Source organism: Squalius cephalus, assembly GCF_949319135.1.
Source record: "Squalius cephalus genome assembly, chromosome: 21".
Taxonomy (NCBI): Eukaryota; Metazoa; Chordata; class Actinopteri; order Cypriniformes; family Leuciscidae; genus Squalius; species Squalius cephalus.
In genome coordinates this window covers 18,299,127-18,314,818 of record NC_137142.1, presented here as the reverse complement: position 1 = coordinate 18,314,818, position 15,692 = coordinate 18,299,127, and the positions used below count along the sequence as shown (strand labels likewise).

At 37.7% G+C, this 15,692-nt stretch overlaps 3 protein-coding genes across 5 annotated transcripts; 1 reads left to right on the top strand and 2 right to left on the bottom strand.

Annotated features, from left to right (window-relative positions):
• Positions 1 to 517: 517 nt before the first annotated feature.
• matn3b (matrilin 3b) lies at positions 518 to 5,040 on the bottom strand (the record flags this gene model as incomplete). Its single annotated transcript, XM_079856373.1, has 5 exons — positions 4,863 to 5,040; positions 2,717 to 2,990; positions 1,348 to 1,923; positions 965 to 1,108; positions 518 to 636 (listed from the first exon to the last, which is right to left on the bottom strand). The coding sequence occupies exons 1-5, from the start codon at positions 4,968 to 4,970 to the stop codon at positions 518 to 520; spliced, it is 1,221 nt and encodes a 406-aa protein (XP_079712499.1). The 5' UTR covers positions 4,971 to 5,040.
• A 390-nt stretch (positions 5,041 to 5,430) lies between these two features.
• Positions 5,431 to 9,293, top strand: mtres1 (mitochondrial transcription rescue factor 1). Its single transcript, XM_079854975.1, has 4 exons — positions 5,431 to 5,523; positions 7,646 to 8,085; positions 8,397 to 8,469; positions 8,680 to 9,293. Exons 2-4 carry the CDS (start codon positions 7,655 to 7,657, stop codon positions 8,860 to 8,862), a joined length of 687 nt encoding a protein of 228 aa, XP_079711101.1. The 5' UTR covers positions 5,431 to 5,523; positions 7,646 to 7,654; the 3' UTR covers positions 8,863 to 9,293.
• Positions 9,294 to 9,437: 144 nt separating this feature from the next.
• On the bottom strand, positions 9,438 to 14,510 carry bend3 (BEN domain containing 3). 3 transcript variants are annotated; one of them, XM_079854974.1, is made up of 5 exons: positions 14,177 to 14,330; positions 13,737 to 13,976; positions 13,397 to 13,451; positions 12,564 to 12,718; positions 9,438 to 12,425 (listed from the first exon to the last, which is right to left on the bottom strand). In XM_079854974.1, the coding sequence occupies exons 3-5, from the start codon at positions 13,446 to 13,448 to the stop codon at positions 10,164 to 10,166; spliced, it is 2,469 nt and encodes an 822-aa protein (XP_079711100.1). In that variant the 5' UTR covers positions 13,449 to 13,451; positions 13,737 to 13,976; positions 14,177 to 14,330; the 3' UTR covers positions 9,438 to 10,163. The 3 variants fall into 3 exon arrangements, with proteins under 3 accessions (XP_079711100.1, XP_079711098.1, XP_079711099.1); XM_079854972.1 differs by lacking the exon at positions 13,737 to 13,976 and having other exon boundaries at positions 14,177 to 14,510; XM_079854973.1 differs by lacking the exon at positions 13,737 to 13,976 and having other exon boundaries at positions 12,564 to 12,715; positions 14,177 to 14,294.
• Positions 14,511 to 15,692: the final 1,182 nt, after the last annotated feature.

Below are 15,692 nucleotides of genomic sequence, written 5' to 3'. Positions count from 1 at the left end.
TTGTTCCCAAAATAAAAAGAAATTTATTCTGCAAAACATTTAACACTTTGTGTCAACAGAAATCTATATGACATAATGAAATCTATAATAAGCGCAATATGAAACAACACATTTATCAGATTAAACAAACAAAGGGAGGAATGCTACAATGAGAGATTTAATAAAGATTTTTGTTATGCGAAGAATCTGTTTTGAGTCCCATTCTCCACTCTAGGCACGACGGAGATCAAACTGCTGCACTCTCTTTGTGATGTCATCCAGTAAAAACAGTTAAGAAAAACGCATCACACATCATGATCATCAAGGTTCATTTCCTGCATAAGCCAATCTTTGGACAGTAAACAATAAGGAGCAATAAATTCTAAACAAATCATGAAATCACTATGCAATAAATCACACATATAATCACAATGTGAATGCTACAAAAAATAACATAGAATAAAATGCTACTCTCTGGACACAGGACGTTTATCAGACTGAGTGGTTGAAATAGGATAGGTGATAAACAAATGCTGTGTTAATCTGAAAGGATATGTCTGCCGGTGAGGGTCTGTATGCTGTTGTGAACCTTCCTCTGAAAGGCCATTTGAGCCTCACACATGCAGGCATTCTCGGTCAGATCTCCTCTGGCCTCTTCTGAAAGAGAAACGGACATGTTTTACTGTATACTTAATGCTGAAGATCCTCAATTTATAAATTACAGAATTCATATAGACAACGTTACTGCATGTATAATGAGAATTTTACTATCAGCAGATGTTCCAGAACACACATCATATCTCATTAAACATACTTATTTAAATTATTTGATGTCTGATTTTGATATTTATATTGGATTTATTTTGAGCCAAAAATATGTTCTATGCACAATAATTATCTGGATGCATTTTTTTAGAATGCATCAAATTCTTTACGTTATGCATCAAATTTGACAAATAATTTGATGCATATTTGTATGACGAACCGTTGGCCTGCTTAGAGCATGTTTTCTTGTCAGAGTTGATAACATATCCCTCTCTGCACTTGCAGAAATAAGAAGCATTGTTGTTGACACAAATATGTTCGCAGTTGTGCCCGAGTGCACAGGCGTCGAAACCTGCAAAATCAGCTGAATGAGCAAAAAATCTTCAATAAAAATATTATATATTATAATATTATGTATGAAAACATAAAAAATATATATATTGTTGAGTCAGTGATGCATTCATTTCATTTAGATTTTAAATTAAATATAGCTGCATAAAAAATATAAATATTATCCATAATAATTAAATAATAATATATTTTTTATTTCGATTGCCTTTTCCAATAGAATCTGAGCTGTTTTTTCCCCCTTTATTCTCTTACCACAGAGAGTCTCCCTGAACTTGGATGTGAGTTTCTCAATCACTCCGTATGTTTCCACATAGAACACATGGTCATCAAGAGGCTGACTGGCCATCAGTTTAAGAGACCGCATTTCTGCTCTGTCCACTCCAACGGCGTATATTTCAATCCCAGAAGCCCTTGCTGCTGCCGCCACCTCTTCAACTTTATCTTGCGGCCTTCCATCGGTCACAATAATGGCCACTTTACCGATGTTCTTTTTTAGTGGCCGGGCCCCAGCAGTCTCTGTAAAAACCTGCTCCATGGCGGTTTTGATGGCCAGGCCAGTCATGGTTCCCGTCGAGAGCGGATCGATACGGGAGAAGGCCTGCTTGACCTCAGCCTTGCTAAAGTACTTTTTCAGAAGGAACTCAATGTTGACGGTGCTGGCGTAGTTGACCAGTGCGACTCGTGTGGCATCGGATCCGATATCTAGAGAGTCGACCATTTCAGAGAGGAAGATTTTGACCTTCTCGAACTCCGCAGGACGGACGCTACGAGAACTGTCGATGATAAAAACCAGGTCTAGAGGACGGCTCTTGCAAAGCTCTGCTGGAGCTGTGAAAGAGAAATAATTCATTACATACTGAAAACGTGTGTCACATTATTATCATTAATGTTTTTTTTAAAGTGCAAAGTGTGATGCTGAAAGAGATTAATATGTCAAATGTTTATGAAACATAAGAGAGGCTCCTCGGTTAGCAATGCAGCACTGTGACTGGAAAATGGAAAGAAACTGATTCTGTTAATCTCATTTGTTCTAACCAAAGTTAAAAACTGTGCTTATGTAAACAAAAAGCAGAATATGAGGACAATATACACAATTAGCATTAAGGCAATAAAGATGTAGTTTTAAAAATCGTTCTAAATATAAAAGAATAGCAAAGACCACACCACAACTATAATGATAGTGATACAGAGAAATTATATTGTTGATGAAAGATAAAAAACTATTGACGGCCAATGGGAATCCATCCTGCTTTAAAGACTTGAGCCGTTATTGTGAATTGTTGTGGACGCTAACGGTTATCGTTATAGTTATTCTTCTGACTATGAACAGGCCTTTAATGATGCCAGTTTTACTAATGCTAAATTAGTTCAATAAAAAAGCCTAATTAATGCTATTTGTGTATAGAAATATTCCACAATCCTGCTTGTTTAAAGCTAAACGACCACTCTTTTTTTCTTGAATTCTCCTTGAAGAGAGAGAGAGAGAGAAAGAAGAAAAAAATGATTAAGAGGGACTGAGGAGGACCAGACGGGTCGTCTGCACCCGGTGGGGTGGGATTGGTCTACCTGGGTCAGTGGGAGGTTCGGCAGGGGCAGCAGTTGTGCCACGAGGGGTACTGACCGGCTGTGGGGTGGTTGTAGTGGTTGTAGTGGTTGCAGTCTGTGTTGGAGGTGGCGGGGGGAGGGTGGCTACCGTGGTGAGTGGCATGGGCACTGTAGGGGCAGGTAACGCCACTGGCATTCTGGGAAGAGTGGGCACTACTGTCCGGACAGGTTGGACAGGTGAGATGGGCCGGACAGGTAAGACAGGACGATGGTGGATAAAGGGAGGACCCTTCCAGGGCGGCCGCTGGTGATGATGTTGATGAGGGTTGCGATGATGATAGCTGTAAAACCTGTGATTAAAGCCATGAGCTTTGTTTGGTTAGAGAGAGAGAGAGAGAGAGAGAGAGAGAGAGAGAGAGAGAGAGAGAGAGAGAGAGAGAGAGAGAGAGAGAGAGAGAGAGAGAGAGAGAGAGAGAGAGAGAGAGAGAGAGAGAGAGATAGAGTGAACAGATATACAGAATACATAGGAGAAGAGATAGAGAAAAAATAAATCCATAGACAGATGAAAAGGAAAAATAGAGGAGAAGGAGAGGGAGAGAGAGATGCATTAAAGCTATATTATATTAATGTGGGTTTTGAAGACACTTTTTGGTTGTTAGTAGCATGAGCAAAGTCAGTGGTCTGTTCAGAAGTTCTCTGTGAATGACTGTAGTTCTATATCCTGTCAACCTGAAGGAGAAACAGATCCACTTCTCATATAAAACAAAATATATTGTTTATATATATACAGAAATAGATAACATTACTAGATTAATGATTTCAGGTAAAAGGTATGACACAAGGGAAAAAAAGGGTATTTGTAGTACAGCTTTGATATCATATGTGTAGAAATATATATATATATATATATATATATATATATATATATATATATATATACAAATCATGTAGATTGTAATCCAGAACTTAACATTTTGAAAATATGAGAGAGAGAAAATAAAAATAAAAAAAACAAGGAAATGTGGTTTTCCCCTTACAAAACCTACTTCAAGTTTTATTAAGTAGCCTATACTTAAGTTAAGTTCAAGGATATTTTTTAAGCATATTTATGTAAATATACTAATATTAATGGACTACTTGTAAGTGTACTATTTCAGTACTTGACCCACTTATAGTGTATAAAAGTATACTTTTAAGTATACTTTAAGTGTAACAGTAAACTTTGAGTACTGCAACTATACTACAAGTGAACTTACACAGTTTACTAGTGTAAATACGTGTAGCACATTTTTTTGGTTTATGAAAGTACACTGAAGTATACTCTCAGTAAACTACTTTAGTAGTACTTTAGTTATGCAAGTATACTTGTAAGTTTACCTTAAGTGAACTTTAAGTGAAAGTGGATACTAGAAATATACCTAACTGTACTGTAAGTTTGAAGTAAAGTTTAAAGTACACTATCAGTGGACTACACAAAAATTCACATACTCAGAATTAGAAACATATCGGTTTTCTTTATAAATGTATGTAAAACTATGTGAAAAAAAGTATTGAATAGGCTACTCAACCAAAAGAGTAAACATAACTACAAGAATACATTATGCTTTTAAATATATATATCTGTCAGTATAAGTCAAGTATACTTAAGTGTAATTTTAAGTATATTTCTGAGAAGAACATAAAGTAGCCTATATTTCTGAGAAGTGCATAAAAAGTAGACTGAACGTAGGCGATACTTTCTTATTTTTAGTTTAAAAGAAGTGTACTAATAGCACAATTGAATAAACATATTTTTTGTAAGGGTTGATATTTCATTTGTTCCTGTAAAATAGTCAATAGAACCACTGCTCATGGTCTTAGAAGTCTAAAGGTCTCTGATCCGTCACTAAGCACTTGCTGAAAAAGAAAACTTTAATAATAGGCCTACTGTAAAATGGAATGTACAGTGTATTATATCATTTCAAGGGACTACAGTAGGTTGTTCCTGAAGAACACTAATGCAAAAAAAAAAGTCTCTCAAGTAGAATTTCACTCACTAATTTTTTTAACTAATTTTTAAATAATACTCAGTGCTTATATATTTTAAACATAATTTTAAATCAAGGCTTGGAAATAATTACAAGAATAGATTTCACTTGATTTTTATAATACCGGTAATATTATTAATAATAATAATTATTATTATAAAAAAAAATGACAAATAACAGTAATAAAACGATTACCTCCAAAGTTGATGGAGTTGCCGTGTCCAGGCATATTGGGGGAGAGGTGAGATATCTGCCGGTGTGGGTACAGCTGGTTCTGGTTCTGGTTCCGTGCATAAGGGCCATACGTGCCCTGCGCCTCCATTAAAAATACAGACAGGCAAAAGACAATAATGCAAATAAAGAATGTCATGTTGATGAAGATCGATGCAGAAGTGTCCGTTCTTGTGTGTATTCCGCCTCAAGGTGAGAGTTTAGACAGGAGGAGGCGCTCGCATGATGTTTTAAAGCCGCTGGCCCCCAGATGTTCAACGCCAGCCACCAATCCAGAGAAACAAGACCGTTTAACTGGGCGGGAGTTTAGTCTTCTATAATCGAGAATACAGTAGAACGGCATAGATAGTAGCCTAGGCTGCAAATAGTGCACAGAGAATTCTGTAAATTCTGAAGAAAAAAAATAATACTAATGTTTATTAGCTAATGTATTTAATAACTTTATGATATCACCCTGTGTGTGTGCATTAGACCTGTTATGCTGCATTGTGAATAACAATTCATCCCGACTCTAGATGGCGCTGTAATAAGTGCACTACTACAGCAGCAACGACTGCTGGTTTGTTTTTACTGTGCTCGTTGGTCGAGATTAGAGAGTCAAGGGGAGATCTCTCAACTCAACTAGGTAAAATTCGTCTTTATGTCGTTGTTTAACACAAAAGTGTTGTTCATGCATTTGTTGATGGTGACGTATCCTTAAGTATTGGCCTGAGCAGTGGTGTGGGGGAAGAAGCACATTGTGAGTTGCTGTCTAATATGCAAATTCTAATTATGCTGTCATGAAAATGAGTCAGATTTGTACAAATTGTTTCACGCTAACTTATTCCTTATGTCTGTATAACGTTACTAAATGTCATTTCGGCTCGCACTTCAAATTAGTTATTTATTTATGTACGGACAAATACATGGCATTATGAAGTTTAGATGATTTGAAAGCCATGTCAATAGTTGTCAGTGCTGTCAGCTGCATGTCTTTCAGAACCATTTACCAAAATTTGGGTGTAGATATAGAAATTCAACTGAGATGTGTATTGCAATTCATGGTGTTAAATACAAACTAGAAACTACAAACTACTACGAACTTGTACAAAATAGACACACAACTTATGGATTTTAACTTAAAATATATCAGCATTAGTTATGCAATGTATTTATTGCCTATATGTGTGTGTATATATATATTATTTTATATATATAAACAATATATACATACATACATATATGTATGTATATATTGTATATATATATATATATATATATATATATATATATATATATATAGTACAGGCCTAAAGTTTGGACACATTACTATTTTTAATGTTTTTGAAAGAAGTTTCTTCTGCTCATCAAGCCTGCATTTATTTGATCAAAAATACAGAAAAAAATGTAATATTGTGATATATTATTACAATTTAAAATAATTGGTTTTCAATTTATTATACTTTAAATTATCATTTATTTCGGTGATGCAAAGCTGAATTTTCAGGATCATTACTCCAGTCTTCAGTGTCACATGTGACATCCAGTCAATCACATGATCCTTTAGAAATCATTCTAATATTCTGATTTATTATGAGTGTTGGAAACAGTTCTGCTGCCTAATATATTTGATGAATAAAAGGTTAAAAAGAACTGCATTTATTCAAAAAAAAAAAAAAAACTTTTAATATAAATCTTCTTTATTATCACTTTTTATCAATTTAACACATCCTTGCTGAATAAAATTTTTGATTTATTTAAAAAAAAATAAAGAAACAAATTACTGACCCCAAATTACTGACCAGTAGTGTATATTGTTGTTATAAAAGATTTCTATCTTGAAAACATTTGCTTCTTTTTTTTTCTTTTCTTTTTTCTTTTTCTTTTTTTTATTCATCAAAGTATCCTAAAAAAGTATCACAGGTTATGAAAAAATATTAAGCAGCAGAACTGTTTCCAACTTTGATAATGAATCATCATATTAGAATGATTTCTAAAGGATCATGTGATAGACTGGAGTAATGATCCTGAAAATTCAGCTTTGCATCACCGAAATAAATGATAATTTAATGTATAATAAATTGAAAACCAATTATTTTAAATTGTAATAATATATCACAATATTACATTTTTTTCTGTATTTTTGATCAAATAAATGCAGGCTTGATGAGCAGAAGAAACTTCTTTCAAAAACATTAAAAATAGTAATGTGTCCAAACTTTTGGCCTGTACTGTATATATGTATATGTATGTATATATATATATATATATATATATATATATATATATATATATATATATATATATATATATATATATATATATATGTGTATATGTATATGTATGATATATATGTGTGTGTGTGTGTGTGTTACCTAGAATTGCACAGTTCTGGATAATTGAGAATCACGATTTTATCGTTGTTTGTTGTTATTTCAAACTGAGATCCCGCTTCTCCCACGATTCTGAACAGACAACTCAACAAAATAACATTATTTACTAGAGGTTCTGACAAATTGTTAATTTTTGCAGGCTACTTAAAATGTTTAATTAATCAGAATCAGAATGAGCTTTATTGCCAAGCATGCTTACACATACTATGAATTTGTCTTGGTGACAGAAGCACAGCAACAAGACGTGAATAACAAGAATAAAGTAAAATAAGTGAATAGAAATAAGTGTATAAAAAATGCACAATATACAAAATAGACAATATATTTATGTACGTAACAGGTCTGTTGATCTTTTCCCCTTGTGTCTGTGTTCAGTGTGGCAGTATGCAGAGTCTGTCAGTGCAGGCACTGGCTCTGCGGCAGCTGGGCAGACTGAACTCCCTGCAGATGCTCTCACCGTGCCATGGCTCTGGCCTCATCATGTGGTGCCCACAGACTTTACATGCTCGTCAGCTGTGGGGTTCAGCCACTCCCCAGACGCACCGGACAGCCATGTGGCCAAAATCGTGGGATGCTCGGCAAAGCTGGTTGCTCCATCAAACACGGCTCAAGAGCACGAGAAAGAAAGGGAAGCAGAAAGTAGTGCAGGAGGAGGAGGAGGACGTGGAGGAGCAGGAGGGTGCTGAGGCTAGTGATTATGAGGACGAGCTTCAAGATGACCCAGGCCTGCCAAAAGACTACAAAGACCATGAAAAAACTGTCCCGTCTCTACGTTTCGATCTGCTTTTGAAGGCTGGATTGGACGTTGCACGACAGTAAGTCAGAAATACCGCTCATCATGTTCTGAGATTAATTCTGTCTCAGTTGCAAAGTAGTGTTTTCAGTTCCAAATGCAGCTGTGATGATGTAGTTTAATCTATATTTAGCTCTAATAACTTCAGAACAGATCAGCCGTCTGTTATTAGGACAACGCCTTGTTTTACCTCATAGAACCCCTTCAGAGAATGGATGAGTTGTGTATACATTCTTTGCTCATATTGCTCTCTTTTATTTTTTTCTGTACTGTTAGTGTGTGGTGTTTTGGCCAGTAGTAGTGACTAACATACACCATGTATCTCTTTTACAGTGGAGTGGAGGATGCTTTTTATAGCCTCAAATTGAGACTGAATGGTCAAAAGCTCTCAAAAAAGAGCAAAATGGTGAGTCAGCGCCCTCTAGTGGTATAATCAGAAGAACTTTCCTTATGAATATGAAACACTAGATTTAATTATGGATGCAATAAAGAAACTTACCCTGCTTGTGGTAGGCTTCCCGTTACTGGCTTGACTAAATTTATCGGAGTAGTGATCAGTATAAGCAGAAATGGCTCCTTATTAATGTAACATTCTATGGTCTGCTGCCTCCTACAGGTTAAAGTGGGGGATACTCTGGATCTGATTCTAAATGAGGACAAGGAAATGGACACAGTCTTGCTGAAAAGAGTGATCTTAAAAAAGGTGGTAGGAGAGACAAAAGATGCAGAAAAGCAGAGAGTCATTCTAAGAAGCTGGAAACACCTACAACTTCCCAGAAAGGATGTATACAAGCAGTGAAGACCAATTCTATGATGTTTAATAGGTGAAAGGTCAGAAACGGGGACAAAAGTGGTATTTCCTATTCCACTCTCCAGCCGTTTAATTCTGAAACTGCAGATTGCGAATTCAATGAGGTGTTTTCTCTGCACAACAAAAACTGACAGACTTTCTCACATCTGTTCACTTGACAGTCGTTCTCATAAGTTTCATACTACTTGAAGATGGATTTAATGAACTTTACAGGTCACAAATGGAACACAAATACATCCAATTATTTAGAGGTGGTTTAGGTTGTATGCATTTTTTTATTATTTTTATTTAGTATTTACTAGATTCACAAAAATACCATTGTGAGATACAGTAGATCAGACTGTAGTGTTTGTGATATCAAATGTTTTCAGGATTTCTGATCCCGTTTATAGCTTATTTAGCTTATACTATTGTCTTTATGAAATTGGTAGATTTTCAGTGTGCAGTTTTTTCAGGAAAGGTACGGAGTGCCTCTGCATTCAACGGCAATAACCGAGCCAGACTTAAAAAAATGTTTTGCACCACGCAAATGATTCAAAAGTGAGTCCAAACCCAAACAAATATAGGTTCCAAAACTGTATTTCTTTATTTTTTTTTTCTTCTTTATAATGCAAAGAAAACAAATTTGAACATCAAAAATGCAAATTATCTGTCCTACCTTAGGTTTTGTATGGTTTCCTCTGACCCTCACTTGTGGATATGAATTATAATAAAAAGGATCATGAAACCCATCTCAGCTAGGAAGTGAATTTTTATTTAAAAATATATAACATATAACCTGGTGCTATAGTTTAGTACAGATGAGTAAGTTTGACTTCTTGTAAGGCAAGACATACTTCAATATGTTGATAATTAGAAAAAGCCAGTGCTGCAACATTGCTACAACTTAAAACAATATATATATACTGTATCTTCTTTATATATATGCATCTTCTCTACCCTCACCCCAAACTAAAGTGACCTATTATTTTTAAAGTACTAAATGTTTACATTTAAGTTGATTTAAGGCTAACTTTAGCTTATCTATTAATCATTAGAATAACATCAATAATATTTTGGCATATAAATAGTAACACTAATATCTGTCAAGTGATAGTGGCTTCAATCACAAACTTTTCTGTCACCTACTATCCCATCCTGTTTAAAGGCCATGGACATGAACTCGACCAGCCGAACTGGACCTTAAACAAGGACAAGTTTCAATATGCTTCAGCTTATGGACTTGTGCAAATAACAGGTATGTTGTGTAAAATATAGGAAAACAGGTCTGCACTTTGCAGGAACATTGATTAAGAATAAGTCACAGTGTTGTTTGATCTCTTTGCCTTCTTTAGAATGTCACATTTCTTGCGATTGGGGCGCCTGCAGCGCTCGTCAATGCTTGGCACGCATTCATAGTGCCACACCTCCTCCATTTTGTCAACAGGGTAGACGGCCTCCACGTAATGACGAATAAGTCGGAGACGCACAGGGTCCAGCTGTTTCTTGTTGCAGGCCCCAGAGTGGTTGTACTGCAGCCGTAAATTGTCCTGCGTGAAAAGCTCTGGGAAAAGACGAACGAGAAGGCGGGCAGCAAAATTTCCCACAGACAGACTTTGTTGGACAATCTCCCTCACTTCAGCATCCGTGAGCAGGTAGTCAGAAGGCACTGGGAAGTCTGGGGTAGACACCGAGAGGTCCTCCAGAGGAATCTTGCAGAAATCTTTGCTGCTTTTCTCCAGGGGTGAAGACAGGACTTCAGAGTCCTCTTTCATACGATCTGAAGTGAGAACATTGATTTGGCCAGCAGTTAGCAGAGAGTCTTTTGGGTCAGGCTCTTGTTCAGGCGAACAGGCCTTCCGTTGTTGCTGGTATGAACGTCGTTGGTCAGTATCCCGTCGCCTGCAACGCTCATCAAGTTTGCCGACAAACTCAAGAGTCCACACACGGTCGTTCTTAGCTTGTGGGTAGAGTAGCTGGACGTAATGTCGGAGCAGATTGATTCGTACAGGATCCAGCTGCTTCTTTCCTAGAGATCCGCTGCAGTTGTAGTATTTTCGCGCATTCTCGAAAGTGAAGAGCTCAGGGAACATGAGAACCAGGAGGCGAGATGCAAAGTTCCCAATTGATAAACTGCATTCGTAGTTGCATTTTAGCTGTTCCTTACTAAGTAAATACTCCGGTGGAACATCAAAGTCTGGAGGAGGGATCTGTAGTTTATCGAAATCCACAGGCTCGAGCCAGGATTTTTTAGACCTGCGATTTGGTTTCTCATAATCACACAGGTCACCGATCTTAACAATGGAGATGTTATCGGGGAGACGGGTGGTATCATACATCTCTCGAGTGTCACGACCACTGCCATTTACTGAAGAGTTCTCCAGTGCTTCCTCCATTCGTTGTACACACAACTGCAGCCAGGTTTCCTCTGGGATACCAGGGAAATTGGCCTCCATGTATTTTCGTATAATTTCCAGTCTGTCCGAGTCAATGATCAACTGTCCAATGCTGTTGTGGCCCTCTGGCAACTTGCCCTCCTCAAACACCTCTGGGAAGAGTCTGTTCAACAAAAAAACCACAAGCTCCTCTGGGGAAGTCAAGTCTTCAGAGTCGTCACCAACAGCTTCATGAGGGTCGAACGCTATATCTGAGCTGGCATTATTAGGATGAACATCATTGTTCTCTCCAGAATTGAGGGAAAGACTCTCGTCCTGGGCATCTTCACTGATAAAATGGAAAGTGTGATTCGGTTCCATGTCAAACCCGACAACCATCGGAGCCTGTTTGTCGCACATCTGACCACTCTCCATGTCCTTCTGAGCCCAGAAACGATTCAAGAAATCATTGATCTGCAGCAAGCACTCCGTCTGCCACACATTTTCGTTTTTTACCAGCGGGTAGCAGACTTCCACATAGTTCCGTATTAACTGAAGGTGCAATGAATCTAATGTCCGTTTAGTTGTAATGCTGCATGTGCTGCAGCTGTGCATGCATTCCTTTGCTGTGAAAAGTTCTGGGAACAGTTGAACGAGGAGTCTGCAGCCAAGCTCGCCCGCAGTGGACGTTTGCTCCATCAGCTGGGTGAGCTCATCACTAGTCAACTGGTATTCAGGAGGAGGTTGAAATTCCATGACCATCTCAGAGGGCTTCATCTGCTTTTTAATACGCGTCACTTCCAACGAGAGCAAGTCCACCTTACTGTGCAGCTGGGTCATACTGGAATTCAGTGTGTTGAGGAGAAAGAACATCTTCTCGATGAGCGGGTAGAGGTGAGAATCCAAGGCAGCAGGAGAACCCGTGACCCCCACAGTAGGGGAGGCCTTAAACATGTGATGCTTTCTAGAATTGCCTAGTTTTTGGAACTGGACACCATTATGGCTTGCTCTGACTTCACTGTGAGCTCCGTGCTGGTCCAGATTGGATGCAGCTTTACGCTCAGAAATGCGATGCGTGATGCTGTAGAGTGGTTTCCTGTATGAAGAGATGGAAATCTGCTCCTGAGGAGATAATCTGTGGCCGTGCGAGCATGACCTGCTTCCATCATCTGAACTGCCGTCAGGATGTTCTCCTGCCTGGAAAGTAAGTGGGAAATTTTGCTGTTAATAGTTTGCACCAAAAGAAAACTCTTGACAAATTCTATCCCAAATACAATGTTTAATCTGTAGAAGAACTGAAGTTGTGATTGTAACACATGTTCCTTTTCATCTTACCTGTGTTGTCACCTTGACCCTCTTCCCGCTAGTGGACCGTTCCACCTCAGGGCCTGCGTGTGTTGCTAAACGTTTTGTAATGCGCTTAATGAAGCTCTCCATCTTTCCCTCTGAGTTTCCAATAATGTCCTCTGCATCTTTCTCGACTTTAACTTCTGAAGAAAAACCCAAGTGTTCATAACTATTCAAGAATGCTGAGAAATGCTGATATACATTATCTCACACAATTCTGCACAACTTTAATGAGGTTACAGGATACTTGTTTACAGAAAACTTGACTTGTTTACACCTGGTTTTAAGATCTGTCTCAAGTGATTGATCACAAATGAACTGAGACAGATGAACATTTACAGCTGGTAGTAACATGCATCTTCATTTAAAATTTTACGATATGCACAGATACATTTATAGTAAACACTACAAATATTACAAAATTTGTCAATTTTGATTTCATGGTGACTTTAAAAGTTTTAAGGCAGTGGTTGATTTTACAGGTGAGCATTTACACTACAAATGCAATGTCATTCCTTTATGACTCCATCTGATGTTCTTCCTCTGCTAAATGTTTTTGATTATACCTGTATTTAGTACTGCCTACTTGATTTCTGTGTCAGGTGATTTCTGTAAATCCATGCAAACACCAGTGATCCTAATACCAAGTAAACTTTCAATGCAACATCTCTATTTGATGCTAAGGTAAGTCAGTACATTTCACTGGATCATTTGATTTGTTTATTGTGGTGTAATGCATTTTAGTACACAGAGAGAACTGTAGGCCTATTGTTCAGTGAAAGTTCTCAAGGGGCATTTAGTGTGAAACGTTATTTACATACTTTTATCAGGCACTTGTCCGTCTGCATTAACCATGCACACAGAGGAGCTCATATCCTGGGAAAGAGACACACAAGACCCATGACTGATTACTGATATTATCTGATAATCACACATCTAATACATTTCTTTTGCACTTTTCCTTTACACTTGTCAGTCATAGCAGCTGTCCGGGGAATGCAAGTTTAGGAATATCTCACTAACATATCTTTCTGTATAATGGTTTGTTTTAAAAAGAGGAAGCATTTGGCCTGCTGAAAGACAGTGAAGTCAGCATAACGCACGACTGATGACAAATGTCATGGCAAGCGTGAGAAAATTATGATGCGTGTAAAACTTTACATTCCCTGAGTGAATTTTCTCCGCGGTGAAGTTCTGTGAGATTGTTTTCCTATTTGTTTTTCATGTCTTGCACCGTGAAGTCTCGCCAGAGCACCGGAGAGGCGCTGCTTCACCGTACCAACCCCCGTCCACCGGCTCCACTTCCTCATTCTTCCAGTGGAAACCCCACGGATCGGTACAACCGGGGAGACAGGCGGACAAGCGGCTCCCTGCTGCGGTCCTTCTGTGGACTGCATATGCCTTAAGGAAATAATGTACACTTTATGTTTTTTGCAGTAATACGGAGACCTGCCCTTCTCTCTCGTGTTTCCCCTCCCTCCCCCGTGCGCAACTCTCCCTCTTGCGTGACGCGGCAAGAAAAACATCCACCGATGAGTTTTCGCTCCGTCTCCCGCAACACGGCGCGCTTAAAGTACCTGCGCGGCGGAAATCAAACTCACCTTTGCGACGCCGGGCAGCCGTGAGCAGTGGGTTAGGAGGCATCAGCCATGGTCGCGTCTTAAAATCCAGTGGATTTATCCACGGGTAACTGTTGTCCGTGTTTCTCTCCGCTGCTTTTTTTTTTCTTCTTCTTTCTCTAGTCAGTGCCCTCTCGCGTGACGTGACTGTACTGTGTCATTTCCGCACAGCTGTGGGTTCGCTGTGGGTTTTTTGCCAGCCCACCCCACGTGAATCCTTGAGCTGCGGCGCCGTGGCCATGAAATGAGCGAAGTGCGCACTGTGGCGTGGGACTTCTCGTGACTTTCAGTCATTTCAGTAGGCCCCACGAGTCTCGCGCGTCCACGAGTCATAGACGCGCGTGATAGCACAAATATACATCATATATAGTTTAAGTTGTTTTAGACAACTTTTCATAACTATTGTTTATGTAAAAAAAATAAGCTTATTTTGCACTACACCGCGTATGACTTCAGAAGTAATAATGCGTGTGAATATAAGATAGATGTTCTCTCTATTACGCAATATTGCTTTTATTTTGTGCATAGTGTAAATAGTGCATTCTGTTGTTTTATTCTTAAACATTGATTTGAATGTGGTGCGGTTAAATAAATGACGTTCTGCAATTTCTGAGTATTGAGATTAGAAATGTAAGCAACACCAAGAAAACCAAACGATAGGCTACCACGAATTGTTTGGGTGTACTTTGTCCTCACAGAAGGTTTTACATCTGAATAGTAATTTACTAAGGAAATATTTGAAGAAGCAGATCTTCATAGTAGCTATTATTACTCGACTCACAGGTATTACGTTTTTTTTTTTCTTTATGAAACCAAATGTTGCCCAAAAATAAATGTAAACATATAGAACATTCAGGAAATTTTCTTTTGAGTTTGAAAGGACTAAAATATGATGTAGCCTATTTAGACGCATTCTGAATAAACTTGTAACCCGAAATAAGGTTAGCTCGTATTTTAATTTAATCAGCAACATAAATAGGTTATGTGAATGTTTCAGTCTTGTCCATGATACAACTAGCGAACTATATTAATGAATTGTCCCAGACTCAGCGCTTTATGTTGCAGTTTACTGCCAGTTTAACAAGGGACTGCCGTCTAGTGGATATGACAAGTAATGCATGGCAAATTTGCAACATGTTTTGAAATAAAGTAAATTAATAAATATATATATATATATATATATATATATATATATATATATATATATATATATATATATATATATATATATATATATATTTATGGATTTAACATCCATAAATAGCTCACATATTATATAATTTAAGCATTTATTTAATTATTATTTTATATATTCCTACAAGCAAAACAATCATGCCATAAAGTAGCCTATACTTGAAATTGGAAAAAAAGAAAAGAAAGAATTAACGTCCATTCAAACATCCAGAAGGTCTAATTAAACTTTATTCATTATCCATGGATGTTGTAGGTTACATTGACTGTTACAAACCCAAACAAACCACAAAACAACATATATGCT